Consider the following 24,947-nt stretch of genomic DNA (forward strand, 5'->3'; position numbering starts at 1 on the left):
AAGATGAGCCAAAAGGATACTAAAAGACAACCCCCACCACAGCCTGTTCACCCTGCAGCCATCTGGGAAGAGGTACAGAAGCTTCTGCTGCCACAGGCGTCTATCTCTTTTGTAACAAATCTATTCAGTGGAAGAAAAGTGTTCATAGCACAATGTGTGAATTCAGTCAAAGTTGTTTGATTTCATCATTATCGGCTTTTCTGTTTCACATGCTACCATGCTGACAGTGGAACAAAGCCTCATCTTGTGTTGCAAGAGTCTATTGCATTCATTTGGGGCCAGTCAGATTAAACAGTTAATTTTCAGAATGCACCAAGCACACACATACTCTGAGCCATCAGACACATTAAGATAATGTAAACAATCTATTAATAAGTGCTTTGAAACAAGTTAGCAGCATCACTGCAACAATAGAGATTAAAACCGTGCTAAGATGATAACTGCATGTCTTACTCTTTCTGCATTGCTTTGCAGAGCAAATAGCCTATAACCACTTAAGAAACAGTGTGTACTTGAACGCCTTGTACCAACAACAGCAAGCCACCCAGCGCTAAACTGATCCTGCTTCTGTTCACGTTCTTCCAGGCATGACACCTTGCTTTGCAGAAGGGCAGAATAATAACAGGTTGTTGTTTGTCATTTCAGAAATAGAGTCTGTGTTGCAGCTGAAGCATACCAACTGGCCTGCCGTCCATGACATTTCTGAATACCACAATACATTATTGTCACTGTATGTATATGTGTTGGGGTGCCAAAATACACAAGCACAAAATGCGTTGTATCTTTATACCATATGTGAGGTATGTTTGCAATGATCCAATACATTATTTGTATTCTCTCTCTCGAATTTCTATGTGCAGCAGGTTGTTTCAAACATCTTTTGCATCTTTTTAACGTTCTGCTACTAGATCCTGTTACATTTCAGGTCCAGGGCCTTGAAGATCAGAATATTAGCTGCAGAGCACTTAGTTCAAGGTGCTGTTTATTGGTAAATTCTCTTATCATACCCAAAATTTCATGCTCAAACACATAAAGGCAGTGTTGAGAATGAGGCAGAAGCACAAGTCAGGACTGTGTGGAATGAAAAAACCTCCATTTCTGCTTCATGCGTTTAGTCATGTTAAATGACCATAAGTGTAATTCCAGTCAGCGACACAAGAGAGGCCCCCTCTCTGCCCTCCATACCACAGACTGGAGGGAGACGCCAGACCAACATACAGGAGGGAGGGGAGAGGGGGGCAGGAAGAGGGAATTTTAATGCATACTCTTTACACACACATGCACACACACACATACACACACACACATACACAGACACGAAAGCACATAGATCACATTAAAGCTTTCTGCTGACGCTCTCATTCAGATGGCTTTTTGGAAAGAGAGCAAGTATGGCATCTGTGTCTGACTTAAAGTGATATTTTGAGTGTAAACACTGACCCCCTGTAGGATTTAAGTTTGTTGTTTTGTGCTTCATGAGTAACAGCAGCTGCAGTCAGATTTAAGTGCATTGGTTGTAATGGTGACAAGTTTTAATAGCAGAAGATAAAAGTATTAAAACATCCATAGAAACTTTTCAAACCACTTCTGCAGCACAATCCGCCTTCTGCTGTTCACTATGCAAGGGTTATATGAGGTTGATACCACTCATGTCAGTCATACAGTCAACATTAAGCTGGAATCAGAAGATTAGTTTAGCTTAGCATGAAGACAAGAAGCAAGGGGAAACAGCTAGCATGGCTCTGTGCAAAAACAAAAACTTGCACCTCTAAAGATCTACTCAAGCTCCTACATAACATGTTAAATCTAATTTGTTCAATTGTTCAGTCTCCACTGGTTACCTGGCAACTGGTCCCAGCAATGAAATAGTCCATAAAACCACAACTTGTTTTGGCAGTTTGGGGACAGATTAAACAAACAAGATACAAAGTGTTAATTAGTAATGAGTTATAGAAGTGTTGATTCCATCTGGAGTTTGTGTAACACTGTACGGGGATATTCTCCCATACTTTTTGCTGAGCACTACAATACACTTCAATTGTTGTCAGTTTTCTCACTATGACCCTCTGCAGCCACCTCTCCCTGTTTTCTCCAAAGAACCCCACTCTGGTCTTTTCAAGTGGCTAATCTGACATGGTCTGGTGGTCCGGCTGCTGTATTTTGGAAAACCAGCCCAGTGCAGGGGTCAGATCCTCATCAGCTCTGATGTTTGTTTACATTCCCACACAGGGCCACCAGGGACTGACAGTGTCCATTTAAAAGTTAAACCGTGGGAAGACACAGGGCGATAAATAGCGCAGAGAGAGTGACACTGAGACTCTTTGCTCCATCTACACTGTTGGCTACGGCACTATTGGCTGTACTGTGCTGCTCTGTGCCTTTCTGTGACTGTGACCTGGATTTATACCAAACTCGTCAAAGATGCATACCACATAATTGCAACGTCCTCAGTTTGAATTTGGCTGGGGACCTTTGTTACATGACTCTCTTTCTTGCTTAAATGTTTCCTGTCTGATTCTCTTCTGTGCTCTGCTAAATAAAAGCAAAAGTGCCCATAAATAGTCTGAAAAACAAGAAAAAAAACAAGATGTCTTGCCATGCCATTGCTGTAATCAATTTCAAAGTCATGCAAACAGCAGATTTTCCAAGGTTTTTCAGTGGTGCCCCAATTGCTCTGCATGGTGTGTGGACTTACATTGGTCTAGTGTAAATAGTGCACACAAAAAAAGAAAACCTTTTATCTAAAAACTGCAGGAAAGACTGAAAAGAAAGGAGGTAAGGGGATCAATAACCTGTGAATGGTCATGATCAGTCTGATCTTTTTTCCAACAACTTGCACCACTAATCCCTTCCAGTAAGACTTCAGTCCAGTATTGATGTCTTCACAAAAAAGGCATCAATAGTCTGTGAGAAAAACATGACTTTAGATGTATAGTGACGTGACTTCTCCTTAGAACATTCCCATTTCTTGTTCGCATTCAAAAGACTCACAACTTAAAGTACAACGGTTTGTTTTGCATCATTGTAATAATTGTTGTAATTGACCTTTACAGCTTTAACAGGAAATTTTAATATTCTAAAACATAACATCTGAATGAACATTTAACCAACCGTCAACAGGTAATACCTATCACCTATGTATTCATTAACTGTGCTCCTTTTATCATTGGGAGATGCATGTTAATACGATTATTACAGCATGAGGAAAATACTGTTACGCCCTAATGGTTTATTGCATTAACAGGAAATTGTCGTTGGAACAAGTGCATTGCTTGAAAGTGGCTGTTGCAGAAGAAGAAGAGTTGCCAGTTTCCTTAATGATCACTGACATAGCTGCACCTTGAGTTTTTTGCAATATCAAATCTATTATTATTAATTTTGCATGTTCTGCCTTGAACAATAGAAAAATGTCATTGTTTTATCAAAGAGGGGACAAATGAAATTGCATTTTCAAATCAGTTAACAAAAGAGTTCCAATTATTATATATAAGTAGTTCTCCTAGCCAACACATTCACAGTCTGATAAAACTGTGGATATAATGTGTGGAGTCCTGGCTGCATTCTGCAGCTCTATTGTGCCTCTCCGTGGTCATGTATATGTAATACAATGTGGTACCCTCCAACAGAAAAACTTCATTTCCCAGATGTCCATTGTTTGTTGTCTGTCTGATTTCAGAATAAAAGCGTAAATGAAAAGTTTCTAAAGAATAAACGTCTTATTAAGTTTTGGGATGAAGAAGACGACAATATCAAATACTGTAGAATGTTTTATATTATCATTATTAGCTTAAAATCAGTAAATAATAATAATAATAATGATAGTAATACAATTAAAAATAAATTATATAATCAGCATAATGTTCATGAGGGAGTGTTTTATGGATGGGTGAATGTAGACACAGCTATTTCATAGCTCATTACTTATTCCAAAATTAAAAACAATATATTTTAAACACAAAGTGATATGACTTTCAGCGATTCAGTCCCAAAGACATATAATCAGTAAACAGGTCAAAACTGAATCGATTTAGTCCAAATGTTGAAAGCTTTGATGGCAGCCATTGAACAAATGAATCCATAAATTTGTTTAGTCTCCAGACAAAACGATGTCAATATAGGTTTTATTTTGAAGTTTTCATCGGAAGTTGTCTGTGCCCACAAAGTAAATTCTAACGCTAACTCTGGAGCCTCCTAGTCCCACCAGTGACAAATCAGAAATCCGGCCAGAGCAGTGAGTCTGTCTGGGCCTTCTGTCCTCTGTAAGACCTCAGAGCAGTCAGATCCAGGATGAGGCTGCTGCTTGTTACTGTGTTACTAACGGTGGCGCTCGCTTATTATGTTTACATCCCGCTGCCTGATGCCATCCAGGAGCCCTGGAGGTTGATGCTGCTGGATGCTGGATTCCGGGCAACGATGCACCTGGTGAGTGGGGAGATGTTTGCATTTGGGGAATAAATGCTGTGGATAGTATGAGGACTGCATCGGAAACAGATGGGTGCAGCAGGTGCGCAGCTTCAGCTGTTATTATGATTTAATATGTACAAAATCTGTTGTTTTTCCTTGTGCAAATTGTTGGCTAAAAAGTGTTATTTATAGCAGTTGTTGTGTGAAATGTGACTGTGAAATGTTAAGTTGCATGCAATGCAGCTTATATAATAGTGGCATTGAGAAGAAAGACACACCTCTTCACCTATAACACAGTAATCTAGACTGGGCAGACTGAGGTTAGACTTAGACCCTAAACCATGTATTGAAATGATATTAACCCTGAAATGCCCAACTTTGGTGTCTTTATTGATGAGGTTCAATAGGATTGTTATTGCATCAGTATTTTATGATGTATTTATTTGAAGTTGTGTATTTTCTGAGTTATAAAATCAAAAATCCGAGGCACATCTGTCTTGAACTTCCACAACATCATGTGCTGTTTATGCATTTAAGTTATGTGTAGTCTACAATGCTTCTCTTTACCAGACTGTGTCAGGCGCTTTAGTGACAGCAGGGTGAGATGTGCAAACTTTGTGAAAGAGCTTTTTCAGTGCATTTACAGTTTGATTTTGAAACTGTCACTCTCTGTCATGGTGTTAATTTGTTGCAGAATAGCCATCGGGGAGTTTATTCTGGGCATGCGTGAGGACAATATCACTCTTCACCCTCACCTTTGTTCTACATTTTGAAAATGGCACTGTAGGTGAAGAGTAATAATATCTGTTATTGCCACACTAGCTGAGGGAGCTTGAAGATTTATGTTCTACTTGTAAAGTGTAGTTTGCTTCAGTTGATACAGTTTGCACAAGTCATTTAATACTTTATTGTATCCTTCTTTTCCAAAAAAAAGGAGTGGAAAAAAACCCACTGTGATGAGATTTAAGTTCTAGTTATTCAAATATTTTACCTTAAATGTGATATTTTATAACATTTGCACAGCATATAGTTTTGAGTATGATCTATTATAGGAGAAGATGCTAAAATGGTTTTAAACTGCACTTAGATCTTTTCTTTCCTGCAGCTGAAAGGTGCAAGAATGTATCCACATATTGCAAATATAACAAAGTAATTTTAAAACTCACAAGTGTAAAGTATGTTTTTGATTATATAATACAACAACTTTATTGTCCACCCAAGTTCAAAATTGCAGCTTAAACTTTGAGTTAAATTTTTCCTTTTTTAAGTATTTTATTCCAGGTACAGTTAGCTAAAACTGTTCACTAAAATACAGCCAAAGAAATGATGCAGCAATCTCATGCAGGGCAGATATTGCCTTTATTTAAAGAGCACTCCACCTAACATTGCACTAACATTGTCAGACTCACAATTGATAGGTGCCTACATTACCCATAATGCAACTCCACTGATTTTGTTATACTAGTAATGTATTTTGTAGCACCGAGCCACCAACCTCAAGTAGAAATGAAGAGCAAAACTTGTAATCTCTGATGCTGACATCACTTGAGGCAGTTAATCAGAATTTGCACAGCTCCCCTCTGGAGCCACAAAAGGCTGTATTAAATTTTTCTTCACATAAACAGTAATCCTCCCGAAGATCTGTAAATAGACTTGTAATAAAGATGTGTGTGCAAAACCGCTGGAGTTCCCCTTTAACCTGATCAGGTTAGAATGCGACTGATTCACATTAACTACAGTTTGTGTGTCACTATCATTATAAATTTCCTCCATCAGTTACATTCATTTAGTCATGGCAGGCTGCCAACTCAGATCTTTAGCAATCCTTACCTTACATAAAAAATAATTCCAAGGGTTTACTCTCAGTGAGGTATACAGACTTTAAATTTGGTGTGAAGAGAGTTCTGGTATTGGATCAATAGTCAGTATTGATAAAAGAATATATTTTGCCGCATTTGTAGACTTTTCATCTTAAGGAAATGATAAAAAAAAAAAAAAACAAGTTCAACATGTCTCTGTGTGGCTGTCTGGTTCTGCGTCCCCACTGTGCCAAGCAGCTGTGTCTGCTGGCCTTGGCTGAGCTATTGAGACAGTCTGAGATGTTTGTGGGGAGGAGGGCAGACTTAGAAACAGTAAGATACAGTGCAGGAGGACAGAGGTGAGACAGTTGTGTCTCAAGTCTCTGCCAACATATACAAGCATTTAGTCTTTTCCCAGATTCCTTTCTGCTACCTGCTCGTTTCACTCTATTCCCCTAATGTGTCCTAAGAAACTACACTCAAGGTGGAGTTTTATTCACTCCTCCCCTCCCTTCTGTCCTCAGGCCTCTTTGAAGGCTTGGCTGGGTTTTGACCATTATATCAGGTCCCTCAGGCAGTCGATGGAGGGCTTTGATGACATGGCGCTCAGTTCTGAGTCCAGCGGAGGGGTCATGCCGGGAGTGAAAGTCAGCGACATCACTTTCGCCGGCATCCCGGTCCGTGTTTACGAGCCCCCTGCTGGAGGCGAAGGCCATCTGAGGAGAGGGTTGATGTATTTCCACGGAGGAGGCTGGGCCCTCGGCAGTGCCAGTGAGTATGGACATCCATGCTCTTTAAGTAAAATTACAGTAAAATGAGGCAGAAAAAAATTTAAATAATAAAAATTTGAAGTATATAGATTAATATAAGAATAAGATTAATTAAGGATATTTGTGAGCTTTTCTTTAATTAGCAGATTGATTTGATAGTATCTTTATTTGTATTATTAAATGTGATACGTCACATTTTATGCATTTAAGGGGGGTGTTTTGCCCAAATTCCACATGGGGAACAGGTGTAACAACTTAGTAGTAAAATTTTAACTAAGAGAGTAGATCAGTTATTTCTTTTTTTTTTCATTTAACTTTTCCTCTTTCTCTCGCTCACTTCCTTAGAGAAGGGATCATATGATACAATCAACCGGATGTTGTCCGACGAGCTCAACACCGTTGTGGTATCTGTTGAGTAAGTGTCTCTCCTCCTGCAACACTAATCTACTGTTTCAAGTTTTTTCTGCTCATAGAGAAACCAACTGTTAAAACAGAGCTACACTTTAAGAGATAAAAAAAATAACTCACCACGGATGGTATTATACATATGAACTGATCTTCATGTGTCACTTGCTTTTTAAACCACCAGTAAATCATCATTTGCAACCAATGTCTGTGTAGGTATCGTCTGTATCCGGAGGTGCACTTCCCAGTGCCGTATTTAGACTGCCTCGCTGCTGCCAAGCACTTCTTGTCCCCAAATGTTCTAGCCAGGTATGCCATCGACCCAGAGCGTGTGGCTGTGTCAGGTGACAGTGCTGGAGGAAACCTGGCTGCTGCGGTCGCTCAGGAGGTATATAAAAAAGCCATCTCTTGTAGGAATGTGTGTAAAATGTACTGTTGATATCAATCAAGACATTAAGGCCTTATATGTTTTTAAAAATTTCTCAGGTTTCAAAAGATGACACTATAAGTGTGAAATTCAGCGTTCAGGCGTTGATCTACCCCGTGCTCCAGGCTCTGGACTTCAATACGCCCTCCTACTTGCAGAACCAACACATACCCATCCTCTACCGCCCAGTCATGGTTCGCTTCTGGCTGCAGTATCTCGGTGCTGACCTCTCCCTGCAGTCCCAGTGGATGGTGAACAACCACAGCTCCTTACACCACTCAAGCATTACCCCAGAGCTGAGGGCGCGGATAGACTGGACAGTCCTCCTGCCCCCGAAATACAAGAAGAGCTACAAGCCTCTGATTGTGGAAAAGGATTCGCAGGGGTCAGCAAAGGAGCTGTCGGGGATGCTGGACGTAAGGGCAGCACCACTGTTAACAGCACCAGAGGTTTTGGCTAAATGCCCTCGGGCGTACATCCTAACATGTGAGCATGATGTGTTGAGGGATGACGGCCTGATGTACGTGCGCCGCTTACAGGACGCAGGTGTCAAAGTCTTCAGTGATCACTACGAAGATGGCTTCCACGGATGTTTCAGCTTCATAACTTGGCCATTTGAATTTGATGTAGGGAAGAGGGCACTTAGGGGTTACCTCAACTGGCTCAAGAACAACTTGTAAGAGTGTGTGTGTGTTTGTGTGTGAGTGTAAGTGTCTATATGGGTGCATGCATGTGTGTGTTCTACCAATACAAATGCACTAGTCCTTGCTTTATGAATCACATACTTTCCAAGTGCTTGTACATCTGCTCTTTGTATCATATAAAATCTAAGCTCAGGGCCCTACCTGTACATACACACACACCACCTTGGTACATATGAAGATTCTTTAAGGTTTGCAGTGGAGAAGGGCAAATATGTTCAAATTACCCTGGCTAACAATAAATACACAGCCACAAGCTTTCCACTAATGGATAAATGAATCAGCTGCTTCCACTGTGAGGAACCACATCAGTACACTTATTTTTATCCACACCACAAACACAAGAGCAGTGTATTTCACAAAGATTGTAATTGGTTTTATGCTTTTCAGGCCTATTACAAGTTAGAAACTCCTGATCACAGGCTCATGTTAGCAGTGGCAGTGTTTTTGTTTGATCTTTGTTTGATTATATGGCTCAGCAAGTTACATTTTGTCATATGTCAATGTTTGTTGTTCCATCACTGCAATATGTTGATACAGACGGTCATGACAACCAGAGAATGAACCCTAATGACTTTGGTGATCCCCTGATTTTTCCGGTATCTCGTCAACAGCCGGATGAATAGTCATGAAATTTGCCACGCACATATTCGTGGCCCTTAGAATATTATAGTAAGTAACTTTTCCCTTAACTTTTCATCCAGTGCCATAATCAGATCAAAATATGAATTAATTTCATGACCAAATACCTGCAAATCTAATGAAATTCCCATCAGCCTCAGCCATACTTTGGATTTAGCGCTAATTAACTAATGTTAGCATGCTAACACGCTAAACTAAGATGGTGAACATGCTAAACATTATCTGCTTCGCATTAGCATTTCAGTACTGTCATTGTGAGCATGCACCTCAAAGCACCTGGCTGTGGTCTCTTGTAGTGACGTCAAACATGAGACAGATGACATTTGTAAATGATATTGTATCTTTTAAATAAATATGCCGCTTCAAAAAAACCAGGCATAACGCTTTCTCAAGGTCCTTTTTTTCTAATGGGGAGTTCAGTACTTTTCTTGTGGACAGTATTGTCCTTTTACATGTATCATTCACATTGTATTCTACTTACAGGACATTCTGTGTATCTGAACCATAGTAAACTGTGAATGAAATGTTTTGTGATTTAAATGCCTGGCTAGGGATGCTTTTGCGACATGAATGAGTCACTGAAGTTGCAATTTGCATTGAGTAGCTGCAGCAAACTGAGAATCTGCAAGGGCTTCAAATACTGTAATTTTACCTCTAAATTTAACTTTCCCATCTTTTAAGCATTCCACGTGGGATGCAATTTTCCTCTGTGTCTCTGCTCTGCCCACTGTTGTGATTTATGAGGGAACTGATGAAGGGTGTCAATAAAAAAAAAACATGAAGAATGAATTGTTCTGTTCTTTTGGTGCTTAAAAATCCACTTCCAGATCCCCCGGTATGCATCTTCAGCCTGTGATGTTCAATATGCGTCATTATTTTGTAATTAGGTGTATTTTCTGTGTTTCAGTTTTCAGCAAACCTGCTTTTGCTCAACCTGCCTCATTCATGTTTCCCATAATGCATCATCCAGTAAACATAGTTATCATATGCCACCTTTAGCTTCTCCAAATTTGGAGGCTTATGTTTAAATACATTAAATACATTTTGCAATTTTTGTCAGCATCTCTGGGGATATTCTCTCCAGCCATTTTATACGTTTATAAAAGGTTCAAATTGGTTTTAGTGTTCTGCTAATCGTAAATATGAAGCGTACACAGAGGAGAAACATTTGTTCAGGTAGTCCGTAACACACACCCCTATATTTTAATATACCAGAATATGAATATCAGAGTGGTATTGATGACATAACTACTCAATAGATATTTCATGTTGCATGAGTAATCTATGTTGTTATCCCTATAGAGAATATATAAAACCCTCACATCTGCACCACCTTTCTGGGTCAAGTACCAATAATCAATGCAACACCACCCTCTAGTGGACTGAGAACCACATGAACCTTCATTGGTCTTAATCTAACACATTTGGTAATTACACATTAAAAGGAATTGGTAACAATAATCCAATAATAAAACAAATAAGTAATAAGTAATAAAACATTTATCTGCATAAAAATACTTGGATTTTGATACTTTAAGTATTGCAAGTAGGCTACATGTAACCCTCCTATAATCTATATTTGGAGTAATCCTCATAACTGCATGCCTAAATATCTTAACCTTAGTGTAACCCTAAATCTCTATTTAAAATCAAATGCTAAATTGTGTTCAGTGTTGTCTTCGCCAAACCACCCGGTTGATAGAAACAAATGATTGTGAGTTAAATATTAACCTGTGTGTATTGTCTCTGTTTCTATGCTCCCACATTCACATACAGTAGTTTCCTATCAGGGAAACACCCTTCCACAGACAAACTAACTAAGTCACTGGCAAATGTCTGTGCGCATTGTGCTGCCGTAGCATTTTTCAGCACTAGTCTTTGTTTTATAAATGAGACAATGAGCAGCTGTAGTGCTCAGACGGGAATTTAGGGAGATTCCATGACTTTACCGAGACAAACGTTGGGAGGAGAAGCCTCAGGGGAGGGAAAAAGGGAGTGGAGGACAGAGGAGGGTGGATGGAGCGTGATGTCTCCAGGGTATTATTTGAGCTCTTCACTTCAGGGGGAAACTGCTTTAATTTTCAAAGAAGCACTAGCTCTCCTTATGCTTTCCTGTTTCCAATTGTTCTCGTAACAGATTTCAGATTCAGGGTTTAGAAAATAGTTTGTTCTGAGTCACTGAGTCTAACAAGTTCATCATACTGTCTGTTCCTCACAGAGACAGACAGACGTTTTTGATGATTTTGGTGTTAACCAAAGTTATGTTGCAGTTTTAAAGTTAATGCGTGTAAAATTTTGATGAAATAAAACCCTGTTTTTGATCCTATTTGTGGTCTGCATGTTGGCAGCAAAGGCTATTTGAGTCCACCATTCCAGATTCAATTTGAAAAATAAAATCTAAAATAATAACAGAAATTGTCTGTCACATAACCCCCTATAAAACCACAACTTTTACACTTTGGTTGTTGTAAGGATTAGACAAACAAGATATAACATGCATATAGTAAGCGTAAGAGGTGTTGGTGGGCAGATTTTATTACATTTAGAGAGAGCCAGGCTGGCTGTTTTCCATGTTTCCAGTTTTTATGCGAAGCTAAGCTAACTGGCTGCTGGCTCCAGCTTTACATCACAACCATGAGAGCAATATCAATCTTCTCATTTAACTCTTGGCAAGAAAGGACAGTTTCTCAAAATGTCAAACTATTCCTTTCGGCTTTAAAATACCTGGAGGATTAAAGCCAGTTAGGGCGTGCTGCATGTGGATAGAGGTCAGAAGTCACTAGCTGATTGGACCTGAGAGAAAGAAACAATAATTGAATAGGAAAGATGTTGATTAAAAGGTTTAAACATTAAAGTATTGTAATTTTCTGCAAAATTCCGAACATACACCATCTCTCTCTCTCTCTCTCTCTCTCTCTCTCTCCCTCTCTCTTTTTGTCTGTTTGCAACGGGACTGTAGACTGGCATGTCTACAGTCCTCTCAGGGTGTCATCTTCCCTGCCTGAGGCCAGACAGTCTTCAAATATCACTTACCTTCTCTCTGACAAGCCTGGGAAGTGACTCACTTAAAGGAATCTTCTGCATTTTTAGATTTTTATCAGTAAAGAAATCAAACAAAATACTTATTTTCCTCAGGTGTTATTCACTCCTACGCCTCCAACATTTCCCTGGAATAAATGCACAAAAACACGGTAGTATCAAAGGTCGTGATACATTTGGATACCGTTGGGATTTTCCGCATACAGATGCTATTTGTCCAGTGTTTTCAGTTTAATAGAGTCCTACCAACCTGTGTGAACCCTGTATCAGCATATGCACGAGTGTGAACATGTTACACATGGGAGGGTCACGCACATCTAGGAGCTGTGAACTCCCTCAGCTCCACTCTCACTTCCTCGCACTGACAATGGAGCAGGGGTTAGAGGTGAAGGAATGAAAGTAGAGGAACCACTGGGAATCATTCAAGGTTAAGTTCTGCAGATTGAATGACTCCCTTGTGACAAATACTACTTGGCTACACTGAAGCACTAACAATGGCGGGTCATTTGGCACTAATCGGCCAGCATTCTCTCAGATCACTTCACAATAGCAGGAAAGAGAAGAAAAGGGGCCTTTTTTCATCTTACTCTTAGATGCTGATTGTCTCACATGCAACTTTCATGCAGTGATGCTGCCTTTATGTGCTGTCACTTCTGATTTTGAATGTCATACATACAACTCATCACACATTTTAAGTGTTTTTTTGATCATTTGACCGCATGACATTACAACATTGCTTCATCGCTATTAAATCAAGCCATTCAGAGGTACTTCGATCTGCAATGCAAGAAGAAAACAGGCAAATAAATTATTATTGGACATTTGCTTTAACTGCAGCTGTTTAGCTGTTAAACACCAAGAAAACACAGTAACAAGTATATTATTATTATTATTATAGAGGCACAATTGTGAAAAATTAAAGTTGGACAAAGAGAAAAGAGAAAGAAAATAGGGTTAAACCTCAAACCCTTTTACAACTCATTGTTTCCAGGGCATTCGTAATTTGCCTAAATTCAACCAACACAGTTATCTTATTCTGCCTTCAGCAGCTCCACATTCGGACTGGAAATCTGTAATACATTGCAATTCTTCTGGCAGGAAGTAAACAAACCCAGTTACAAATTGTGGCAAATGTTGGGACATTGGGATTAAAGGGGAACAAATATACTTTGAACCACAGAAAGGAGTAAACAGTATAAAACACTGAAAGACTGCTGGCCTCTATTAGCATCTGCTTCACATAACTACAGGATTTTACACGTTAAAAATGGTTAAAAGAAAAGATTAAAGCTCTGTTCCCCACATGACAGAAAACGGATCTACTTTTTATATCTGTGTTCAGTTCCTGTAAAGTAAAACATGTTTGGGTTTCTCTAAAATCTTATTTCGATCAAATATTAGTAAACCGAATGAACTTTAAACCTTTTTAAGCAAACATGGACTAAATGCCCTTAAAGTGCTAAAGAAATGTGAACTCTCTGACTGAGAAAACTCCATTAGCTGATGAAGAACAGTAACTAAATAGACCTAGAAGTAAATTTGTTTCACCATGTATACCCAGAAAATTGAATATTTAATATTTAAAGAGTAATTTTAAGGCTTAAATGATCATAAATAATGAGCTTAATAGCTTCTGATTTCTAGTGTCACACTGAGGCAACCCACGTGGTCTAAGTTGTAGTATTATCCTCTTGTTTGGGTTGCACATGCGCTCTCAACCCAGTTCAAGTTCCCACCTTTCCGACAGCGCTTGAAGGCGCCATGAAGTTGCAGCTTCTAGCTCCCAGCTCATTTCTATCTAATAACAGTGACAGGCTGTTGTAATCCTCGATACCTCCTCTCTCTCTCTCTCTCTCTCTGCTCCACCTACCTACAAACTGCAGCTCTGTTTTCCTCCCTCTCTCTTTCCCCCCTTCTCTCTCTCTCTTCTCTCTCTCCCTCCAGAGCCGAGGAACCAGCAGAGCTTGATCTGACTTGTCCTCCCTGCTTGTGGAAGTGTTTTCCTTGCTCCTCGGAACTTATTTTGGGGTTTGCCACACTCACGCTGTGATATGGCCATTTGTGTTTCTCTCCAGTGTCTGGGGCTCATCCTACTCACAGCAATCCTCCTGCAGACCATCGCGGTTGCCGTCAGTTTTATGTACTTCAACAAAGTCCTGAGCACGGTAAGATTGTGTGTGTTTGTCTTCCCCTTCATCTAACACAGAATGACAGCAGAACCAAACCCGACTGCCAGATAACTGGGGTGGGAAAGGGGGAGGTTTGACACACACTTTACTGATGATAAATCATAGCTTTACTTCATAGCCATTCATTTCACAGGGAAACCATACCAGTGGCACAGTTTTATGTCTCCATGCAAGATAGGGAATAAAACATTACAAATAACACTTATTTAGCACCCAAGACATTAGACCTAACCTGAACAGTGAGGAGAGGCCTTATAAAATCTCATAAGATAAATTATGGCATGAAGTTGCCAATGTCAACTTGAATAATCTACAGACACACTTTGTTACTCTTTCAGGGATTGGCTACTGCAGGATTAATATGCAAATGCATGTGGTGGCATGAAGTAAAAAGTCCCAGTTATGCAAGAATTTCTGCCTTTCTAAAGCTGCACAATGAGAGAGGAGAAAGTTGGCAGAGTAGATAACAGAACACAATGGCAGGAAATGAGACTAGTTAGGAGTCAGGAGGGTTGTGACACCCTAAAGCAACAAGTTTCAGGCATTCGAGCAGATATTGTGACAAGCAGAAAAAAAAGATGATGGATTTGGTGCTGGGCTCTGATTGGCTGAGTCAGAGTAAAACAGCCCACCTCACCTCACACACACACACACACCTGTGTCCACTTCAGAGTTGAATCCATGTTAATCCGCTTATTGGCATCCACCTGTACCAGTATGTACACACAAAGATTGAGAAATACTCTTCTAGTGTGTTTTTCTAGTGGAGAAATGTGACTCAGTGCCATAAAGGCTGCGCTGTAGTGAACTGTTTCACAATAAATGCATCAATGCAACTTTCTGCGCACTGGTGCCCCAAACCCCATGCAGCTGGTGCCCTTTTTATTTTTCCACCCCTGCCCATCAGACAGCCTGATTACGGCACTGAATTAATCATTGATAGACAGAAAAATTTACTGTTTTGATGATCAAGTAATTGGTAATTTTTCAAGCCAAAAAGGCCAAATATTTGCTGTTTTGGTGTATGAGGACAGTAGTAAACTAAATATCCTTGGATTTGGGACTGTTGGTTGGACAAAACCAGAGATTTACCTCTCTGAGGATATATAATTGATATTTTATAGATTTTTAAAAAATATTTTCTTGGTGAAACGATAATGAAAATAATCGTTGGTTGCAGCCCTTGTACATTGTTTGTTTTACTTCTTCTTCGTTGACAGATGCAGGAGAGTTTCTCTCGTAGTAGCGTTTCCTGTCTGATTAACGCAAATCAGCTCTCTGAGTCCGAAGTTTCCAAGGACAAGAGGAGCGACCCCTGCTGGCAAGTCACGCAACAGCTCCACTACCACATAGAAAAGGTTTTTGATTTATTTTTTAATCTAACTTCAATTTGTGTTACCTTTTTTTTGGGCTGCAGGGTTAATTTGTTATTTTATTTAACACACTGGTGGTCCACACTTTACATGTTCTATCCACAATGTTGCAGACATTTTATAAATTAGAATTAGTAATGATAATAATTTGTTTGTACATTACATGTAGTTACTCGGGCACCACTGATTGGAGCTGGGAAAATGATCCTCCACAGAACTTCTAAATAACTCTGACTCAAAGGGGAATACTGCTATTACAAGTCAACAGATGACATATTTGTTGATCCAGAGGGAGGACTGAATGATTCGTGGGGGTGAAACGGTCCCACATGTATTACTGAATGTTATTAATTTAGATCTAAAGATACCATAAGTGCATTATAACTGAAGAGGACAAGCTACTTTAACTTGCCGCCTATTCACTCCCTCTTTTTCTTTCTGTCTCTCTGGGTGTTTTTCTTTCAGACCATGGCTGACAGATTCCAGAAGGAGATAACTACTGCTATGAGAGGTAAACAATGCCTCCATAGACTATCAATTATTACAAAAACTAGTAAGCATATCTTTTTCCGCTAAACACGTCCTGTGTGTTTTCCCAGATAAGCTGACAGGAGTGCTGCACCCCGGTGTCCGAGGAATACCTCTTCCCAAAGTTGCTGCGCATGTGACCGGTGTCAGCTCGTCCACAGAACCTCCGACAGCAGAGGGTGAGGATCCTGTTAATGTAGTAAAATGTCCAGTATGTACACGGAGTTGGTTACGTTTGGAATGAAGTCCTGGAAAGCATACCTGACATCTTGAACACAGTACTTAATCGCAATGCTCACACACCTGTGAGTACTGTGTTGCTGCGCTCATACCTTTCCAGGGCCAGAGGTGAGGAATGTGCTTCAAGGCTTCCCAGGCTGCTCTCAGATTCGGTAACATCTTCATGTTTGTCAGGACCTGCAGATGTGCAGCTACTTTATGCCTGTCAAACTTGTACGGTGTCTTCCGAAATTCCAGGTGTATGATAGTCCTTACCTAATACAGTTTGCATATTTTTATGATTCGTTTTATGGCATAAGACCGACTGGGTGATAACATGCAACAAGGATTTCTGGTTGGAATAACAAAAGGAAATGTGTGATAGACCACTTGACCATGAAGACACCCCTAGTGTTCAGATTTTTTTTACTGAGAAGATGTTTATTTTATCCCAAAATTCTTCGAAACGCACTTCTGTAATAATAAGGAAAAAGCATCCCACCTCATGTCATTAAATCAAGTTACTTTAATTGCAGTAAAATTATAAGCTTGTTCAACCATTATAATTTGAATGATGCTAAGGTACTCAGCAGTTCTTAACGGACAATTAGAGCAGTTGAGTTTAGTTTTTAGTTTCATTTAGTCAAACCAGTTACAAAAACATTTAGTCTTGCTCCATTCAACCATTACATTTTTTTACTTTTTGATTATTGAAGTTTTTATTTCTATAAAAATGTTAAAATCCCCATTAAAATTGATAACGATATAGCTAGTTCAGTCTGTGTTTTGCCCTCAGACCGTTCATCTCAGTATCCTCTGGGAGGTCTGTGGGAAAGAGAGAGGGTGGGTGGGGGCAGCGTGCATTGCTGTCTGCCACAGTGTCTTTTTTGATACAACCACTGGAGGAGGCCAAAGTCAAAGGTTTTTCTACTTGTACACTATTGGCTTTAAAGGACAAGTCTGGTCATGTTTTTTCTTGTTAAAAAAATAAAACCCATGAAATTACCAAAGCCAGTAATGAACTGATTCTACTAACAAGTATTGTCCATGTAGCCAAAGCCTGACATATCTTATCTTTGCCATAAAGCTCCATCGTTGTCCAAAAACTATTATAAGCACACCAGTGGGCCACACCACTGTTTTATGTTCCTTCATTATAATACTACACTGTAATTTATTTTGACTCGATCCCACATATGCCATCTGTAAATACTCACTATAACACGGAATATGTATTAATCCGCAACAGAAAATAGTCCACAACAGATGCACTATATACTCCTTTTAGAGAAAAGTTTGCTGAAAATATAGTACCCAGCTGTTTTAGGAAATTATTCACCCTTTTAAACTTTTACATCTATAATTGTTCTCGAAAAGTTAGAGCCACAGACAAGCAAAAAAGTGGTGCTACCGATTTTAATTTTATTTTTTTATGCGATTTGTTGACAATAGGAAAATATGAAATATAGCCAGCCTTGTCTTTTTTATTTGTTCATGAGGAATATATTTCTGAATGTCATAAAACTAGAAGGTTGGTCAACCTTCTATCTTTACATACATACCCCAGGATAGCTGGACGTATGAAACATGAAACTCCTGTCAATAAGCAGCTGGTCTGTGAGCACATCTGTAAGCTTTATTGGCAGAGTTTCTTTAACATTTGTTTCTTATTTGATCGCAGTGGCTGTTTATACTCAATCAACACTCTTAAAATGAGCAAATGGCCTTAATTGACATGTTTATGTGTGTGTTTCTCTCTGTGTATGTTTTTATGTGCTGTTGCAGGCTCACGGAGCAGCAGGGGGTACCTGGGCGAGCGAATCAGAGCGTGGGAGGGACAGAGAGGTCTGTCTTTCCTGCAGAACATGGAGCTGAGGGGAGGAGAGCTGCTGGTGTCCCGAGCTGGCCTCTACTACATCTATGCCCAGACCTACTTCAGACTGCCCTCCACGGGCGAGACGGATTGGGAGGCAAAGGGGGAGACAGGGGAAACAAAGGAGGAGGAAGGAGCACAGCTTGTCCAGTATATCTACAAGAAGGTTAGGCTTTGTGCACATTATTGAAGGCATTGGAACAAATTAATAATCCATCACAGTCAACATTTTATAATAATCTGGTTCAGTTTAAGTTATGTTATTGTTGCGTGATAATACAGTAATGAACAAGGACCCTTCAGCATCTACAGTAGAGGGTAGGCTACCAAATAGCAATCTCTTCGGTGTCCACAGCTGTGTCCCAATTCCATACTATATACAAATAGTATACACTATATACTAAATTGAATAATATATTATTTCAGTTGTATACAAGAATTCAATGTTCTTTTTCATTTTGTAGAAAAATAATATATATATATATATATATATATATATATGTTATTTGTTTTCATGTTTTTGCTGCTGTAAGTATGCTTTTCTGTCATTTGGAGAAACAATTGACCAATCAGAGCGTTGTGGGTGGGAATAAAAATGGGGGCATCAACTTTATCCATGACGCAGCAGAAAGGATATGTCACTTGCTACTAGTTGGTTAGGGCTGAATCCCAAATAGAGAATGGCTACATGTGAACACAATATCAGGCTGGACAAAGTGTCTGTTTGTGGTGGGTGATGATTACTTAATAACTCATGAATGGAAGCCAACCCTCAAACTTCAAATGTCAGAGTGTTCTTGAATGCACCAAGAGTAAGAAATGAAGCTATTCATTCTAGGTGGTATCGTTAAGATGAAATGCTTATGATTAAATATTATATGCATATATATTGTGATGCTTTGCTTTTGAAGGTTTTGAACTTGTTTTTGTGATATGGTCCACAGATGAGTTCCTACACGATGCCCATCCTGCTGATGAAATCATTCCGGAGTGCCTGCTGGCCTCGGGGTCAGGAGCCTGGTCTCTTCTCCCTGCATCAGGCCGGTACTGCCTTTCTACAGCCCGCCGACCGCCTCTTCATCACCGTTAGCAACGCCAGCACCATGGAGATGGATGGGAGGGCAAGCTACTTCGGGGCCTTCCTCGTTGGTTAAAGAGGGGGAACCTCGGATAGAAGTGTCCGGGACTGATGTGACTTGATGCAGACATCAACAGTAGTGGACCCGAATGTCAGGGTTTTTGCTTGGGAATGTTAGCAGCTGTATGAAAGTGCAGGATTGGAGAAGACTAATCAACTGTTGGCAGTGCAAAGGACTTCTTTTGGAACCACAGAGCTGTAGAGATATGATCATACTGAGCTGAAGTGGCAGACTCGCTGTGGCTCAAAATGGCACGGAAGAAGAGCCATTTGCTGCATATTTACACCAGTAGTCACAGTTAAACCTCACACCGGTTATTAACTCTGTGGTTGGGGCTGGTAAACAGAGTGTACTGTATGACAGAGCAAACATGGATTACATGGTGCATTCAGAGTACAGGACATTTGGAGCAGTACAATAGATGCAGATAAAAATGTGGTCTCGTGTGAATGACTTCTATTGAGAACAGAGCGAGCTGTTTTTGCCCACAGGTCAAACAGTCGACAGTCGGGTTGTCATCCCCAGGAAATGACAGTGCTGTTGGACACATGAAACTTGGAAACTGGTCTTTTAGTTAGAAATTAGTATCAAAAATGCCACTAGACAAGATTTGAGATGTTCAGTATTATGAATGAAGCTTGTTTTTTTTGTTTACAGGACTTAAGGTTGAATTTCCTCTTTGTGCAATGTCATGAATGAATGTGTGGCGTGACACACATCACGATGTCCTACGGCCTTAAAGAAGCACTGATCTAGTATGAATGGACTGAGTATTAAGTGTTTTTGACACATGTAAACTTCTATATCCATTGGATACCAAACCAGATTTCATTTTGTGCTGAATAAATTTATATTCAAGTGTTTTATTTAAAAATTAAACTTCCTTACGTTTCCTAGGTCTTATAACAAGACAAGTCATGCCAGCTATTGGATGGCAATATCTCAGCAACTGGTTAATGAATTGCCATGAATATGTGTACAGACATTAATGGTTCACAGATGAGGAATCCTAATGACTTTAGTGATCCCGACTTTACCTCCAGCCTTAACATGAGGTTCCCATTTTAGGTTTTCAGTAACCATTATAAGGACTGCCGTTAAATTTGGTACAGGCTTTCACATTCCTCTCAGGATGAATGGCATATTCTCTTCAGTGTTCCCTAAACTTCGTGTCTAGTGCCACCATCAGGTCAAAGTTTTACTGTGTCCAATGCTTTGGTTTATGACCTAATACTTGCAGATGACATCCCCACCAGCTGTTTTTGTTTTGGGCCTGCTAGCTAGGCTCATAACCTTGTTTTATTCAAGTCTCCTGTAATGTTGAATTTTATTATTATTGTTTATAATACTTTTCCCACGTCTGAATATATTTAACTAATTGTATAATGCATTGCGATGAAGGGGAGACAAAATAACCAGCCTGTACTAGTTCATTGTCTTTAGGTTTTTCTCATTTTTACTCGTCATGGAATGGGGAATGAATGGATTAACATTATGACACTATCATTATGAAGGCAAACTCTCTATTTTGTTAACTCTAGCTTGTGCAAGACAGGAAAAAGCCCATTAGCTTCCACCACAAATCTCCATCCAAATGCTGTGTTCACAATAATGGTCAATGTGTTAAGCCAGTGTCTGCACCCACCTGCGACCAAGCTCTAAAGCAAACTTGAGTCAAATATCGCCTCTACACAAAAAGACACAAAACTGAAAAAGTAAAAAACTATCTTTTAATTCATGTTGTATTACATGTTTCCATATTATGGCAGTGAATGTTTCAGCAATAATAAGAGTCACTCCTCAAACAAGAGTTTTTACATAAAAAAAACAATACCAAAAACTAATCAGGGTTCAAGTAATGCCCAACAGAAATACATTTTGAAACATACACACACACGCAGGAAGATAGATCATATTTGCTGATCATACTGTAATCCACCTGCTACTTCCTGGTCTATGAGTGCAGAACCAAGGTGTTTGTTTGGTCTGCCTGAGTCCTATCTCTCCCTCCCTCTCTCTCTCTCTCCTTCAGTCTTTTTTTGGTCACCATGACTGGACTGACAAACATCTGTAGTTACAGCTGAGACAGTAAACACAAACACAGACAACACACAGCCTCTTGAGTTATAGGAGGGCTTCAAGGTGCTTCAACCAAAACACACACACACAAAAATACACACAGAAAGACAATAATACTAGCCGCTGCTTTGAAACACACTTGTACGTAGATGCTCAGTGTGATTGCATTTGCAGCATCAGCCTTACATCAGGGGAAAATAAAGACAATGCTTTTCTCTCTGTACGCAAGCAAATGTTTTTCTGTGTTTCCCATCTCATTAGAAATAATGGCATATTACCACAGTACTGACTCATTACTTGGCAGACCATTCATTTCTTGACACTGCACCATCACATCCAGCTTTCTCTAAGAGGAACGGCTGAAAATAGGTAGTACATAATGGGTTACCATGGTGAGAGATAGAGAAAAAGAGACGGAGGTGGGGAAGAGAAGGAGAGATGACATGCTGGTTTGCCCATGGGAAGGGGGAAGTGACCTCTAAATCATACTTGTCCTTGGAAGCGGCCTGGAAAAAGCTGTTGTCATGCAGGGCCTCTCCTGGGGCATCTTTGTTACCCACCCAGCCCCTCTCAAAGAAACAGGAGTGAGTGAGTCCTCAAATACAGCTACATCACAGTCTTTCTTCTGTCTGCAGTTAATTCTGAACTGACATGAAGGGAGTTAACGGGAGCTTCTGTGAGTGGCAGATTGCTGTCACCCATCCAGCTGAATTAGAGATGGGAATTTAATGCTGGCAGTTGCAGCGCTCAGAGCCTGCTGGCACTTACACAAAGCAAATTTGAACATTTTCCCACAAAAGTAACCTTCAGTCAGTCTTTAGAGAGTCAACTTTCTCTTTCTTTATTTTTATTTTAATAAATAAAGAATACATTTGTGCAAAAAAATTACTTTCCTTAAAGCCCCATGGATGAGATGAACAGGTTATATTGGATCCCTGTAGTCAGTGTATTGCTGTTAGTGGGTCTAACTTTGTGTTGTGTTGTTGGGTGAATGTGGACCACAATTCCCAGGTCTGCATTTTATTTCTAGGCACAAGAAATGGCATCAGCATAACTTCCCTGCAATTGTAGAGAAACAAAGCATTCAGAGAATTTCTTTTGCATTAATGCTTTTTGTGCCTGTGTAGTGTGTAACAACATTATTATACAGCACTTGCCAACAGGGTCTTGTGTAGCATTGCAAGCTACATGGCAGCTGTCACACACATGCCTCGTCAGTTTCTTTTGTTGAGTAAATACAGCTTTAATGCAAGGAGTTAGATGAGAAAATTTATACCACTCTCATGTCTGTACGATAAATATGAAGTTGGAGCCAGCAGTTGGTTAGCTTAGCTTAGCACAGAGGCTAGCAATAGCTAGCTTGGCTCAGTCACAAGGTAACAAAATCCACCTTCCAGCTCCTCTAAAGCTCAATAATTAACATGTTATATCTGGTTTGTTTAATCCATACAACAATAAGAAAGACATGTTGTTGTGGGGAGTTATTTGCTAGAATACTTCTCTGCCAGGCGTAGTATCTTGTCGTTGCCATGAGGTTTTCAGGCAACCAGCTTAACTCCCAGCAAGAAAGCAAATACGTATTTATAAAAATATATGTTGCTTATATATTCAACAAATAACGCTTCACTTCGGAACCAACGAGAATCAGAATCATTTATTGCCAAGTAGGTTTTCACATACGAGGAATTTTGCTTGGTATATTGGTGCATAACAATAAACTTAGTATGAGAAAAATATAAATAAATACAGAAGAAGAAGATGAAATAAAGAAAATAAAAAGAGGCATTATATACACATACGTGGTAGTGGTAGTTTGCAGTTACTAACACACACGTTTCGCACACACACTTTCAGTGACTGATGAAATACAGCTCATTGGCTATTGACAAATGTGTTCCACTAGATTGGGTAGGATGCTGTTGACAGAATTAAGCACTCTCATATTGAGGAGTGGGGTTTCTTTGCAGTTTAACAATTTTTTCCTTTATCATCCCTTTCCAGTTGTTGATTGTGCAGCCATGCTCAATTGTTTGTGTAAAAAGCAAAGCCTGTGCACTGTTGAATGAAATGTTGAAGAGAATTATAGTCTGGTGATTGTATATTTCACTCAGTTGGCTTTACCTTCTGTAATTCATTCAAACAACTGTTTTCATTTTTGTTTTCGGACCAAACATGGAAAGTAAAGTGTGCTGAAGAGCTGCCACTACTATGTCATCGCAACAGAGAAATAACACAAAAGTTCTACTGTATGTGTAAGCTTGCGTATGCAGTTTCTAGATGGTACGTTTTCTTTCTCGGCTGTTTTGAACAAATATGTGAGGTAACAAAAAATAACTGACCGTAAAATTTCAGCCGGTGACTTTTGAGCCCTTTATGCTGTCAAGTAATTCATAAAGCCACTGTGTGCAGCACAAATCTAACTGCCAACCTATTGGCAGCTGCATTGACCTAGTTTTAAATGAGAGTGGTTGTGTTTTTATATCTTGGTTTTTTTTTCTGCTTCTTTCATTCTCCGGATGCATTTACATCACTCTGCCTCTATTTAAGCAGTGTGCCTGTTTAATTTAGATGTCTTCACTCACTCCTGTGATAGATCCTTATGGGACGTCTCAGAATCCCAGTTCACAGCATTAATCCCCTCTACACACATATTTCATATCCGTGCAGATGGACCTGAATCTCGGTTTAAGAGCTTACCGGGTGTGATGTTGTGTCTCTTTGATTCCTTTCTTCACTTTTGAGAACATCTGATAAGGATTCAGAAAGGATGGAAAAGAGCTGAGTACAAGTGTTGAGAAAAAACGAAGATTATGAAGATGATATCCATTTTCCACACCTATGTACCAGACATATTTATACACTTGTATCAAATCTCACTGCTCTTACAAAAATATGTTATGGTGAATGAAGCTGAGACTTTTTTCTAAATCGTATTCTGATCTTATAATTGACCTACTGGGCAACTATAACATTCCTAACTCTTCTGTGATTGGCTGCATTTGACCACTGGCTTCTTTTCTTTGTCTCCCAGGGCTTAATGAGTGTATGATCAACAACGGCGGCTGCTCCCATGTCTGCATGGACCGACCGATCGGCTTTGAGTGCCAGTGCCCCACTGGCTACCAGCTACTGGACAAAAAGACTTGTGGCGGTAAATGAAGAAACTTTATCTAGACAGACAGATAGACATATAGATAAAAAAAAAACAAGTGGCTGCTGACAGAGCTACTATGACTCTGTCTGTGTTTGTGTGTGTGTGTGTGTGTGTGATGGTGAGTGACATGAACAGGCTACCTTTGATCAAATTATATTAGTATTCAGTTAAACACACACACACACACACGTATCAACCTCCAGTTG

General features: G+C 39.7%; 2 protein-coding genes across 2 annotated transcripts; both read left to right on the plus strand.

Moving 5' to 3' along the window:
• Window positions 1-4,184: 4,184 nt before the first annotated feature.
• On the plus strand, window positions 4,185-9,934 carry nceh1a (neutral cholesterol ester hydrolase 1a). The gene is made up of 5 exons (XM_035674177.1): window positions 4,185-4,422; window positions 6,728-6,974; window positions 7,319-7,388; window positions 7,595-7,766; window positions 7,865-9,934. The coding sequence occupies exons 1-5, from the start codon at window positions 4,288-4,290 to the stop codon at window positions 8,483-8,485; spliced, it is 1,245 nt and encodes a 414-aa protein (XP_035530070.1). The 5' UTR covers window positions 4,185-4,287; the 3' UTR covers window positions 8,486-9,934.
• Window positions 9,935-13,939: 4,005 nt separating this feature from the next.
• Window positions 13,940-20,377, plus strand: LOC118336664 (tumor necrosis factor ligand superfamily member 10-like). The gene is made up of 6 exons (XM_035673329.1): window positions 13,940-14,352; window positions 15,597-15,734; window positions 16,215-16,260; window positions 16,349-16,456; window positions 18,282-18,535; window positions 19,314-20,377. The coding sequence occupies exons 1-6, from the start codon at window positions 14,239-14,241 to the stop codon at window positions 19,521-19,523; spliced, it is 870 nt and encodes a 289-aa protein (XP_035529222.1). The 5' UTR covers window positions 13,940-14,238; the 3' UTR covers window positions 19,524-20,377.
• Window positions 20,378-24,947: the final 4,570 nt, after the last annotated feature.

Source organism: Morone saxatilis, unplaced genomic scaffold (genome assembly GCF_004916995.1).
Source record: "Morone saxatilis isolate NCDOM2014 unplaced genomic scaffold, NCSU_SB_2.0 Contig3, whole genome shotgun sequence".
NCBI lineage: Eukaryota > Metazoa > Chordata > Actinopteri > Moronidae > Morone > Morone saxatilis.

What these genes read in the sequence shown, in the direction of transcription:
- nceh1a (XM_035674177.1), top strand. Translation starts at nt 4,288, where the DNA reads ATGAGGCTGCTGCTTGTTACTGTGTTACTAACGGTGGCGCTCGCTTAT. An exon ending in TCCGGGCAACGATGCACCTG is followed by an intron (nt 4,423 to 6,727) that starts GTGAGTGGGGAG and finishes TTCTGTCCTCAG; the next exon opens with GCCTCTTTGAAGGCTTGGCT. An exon ending in ACCGTTGTGGTATCTGTTGA is followed by an intron (nt 7,389 to 7,594) that starts GTAAGTGTCTCT and finishes ATGTCTGTGTAG; the next exon opens with GTATCGTCTGTATCCGGAGG.
- LOC118336664 (XM_035673329.1), top strand. Translation starts at nt 14,239, where the DNA reads ATGGCCATTTGTGTTTCTCTCCAGTGTCTGGGGCTCATCCTACTCACA. An exon ending in TCAACAAAGTCCTGAGCACG is followed by an intron (nt 14,353 to 15,596) that starts GTAAGATTGTGT and finishes CTTCGTTGACAG; the next exon opens with ATGCAGGAGAGTTTCTCTCG. An exon ending in TCCAGTATATCTACAAGAAG is followed by an intron (nt 18,536 to 19,313) that starts GTTAGGCTTTGT and finishes TATGGTCCACAG; the next exon opens with ATGAGTTCCTACACGATGCC.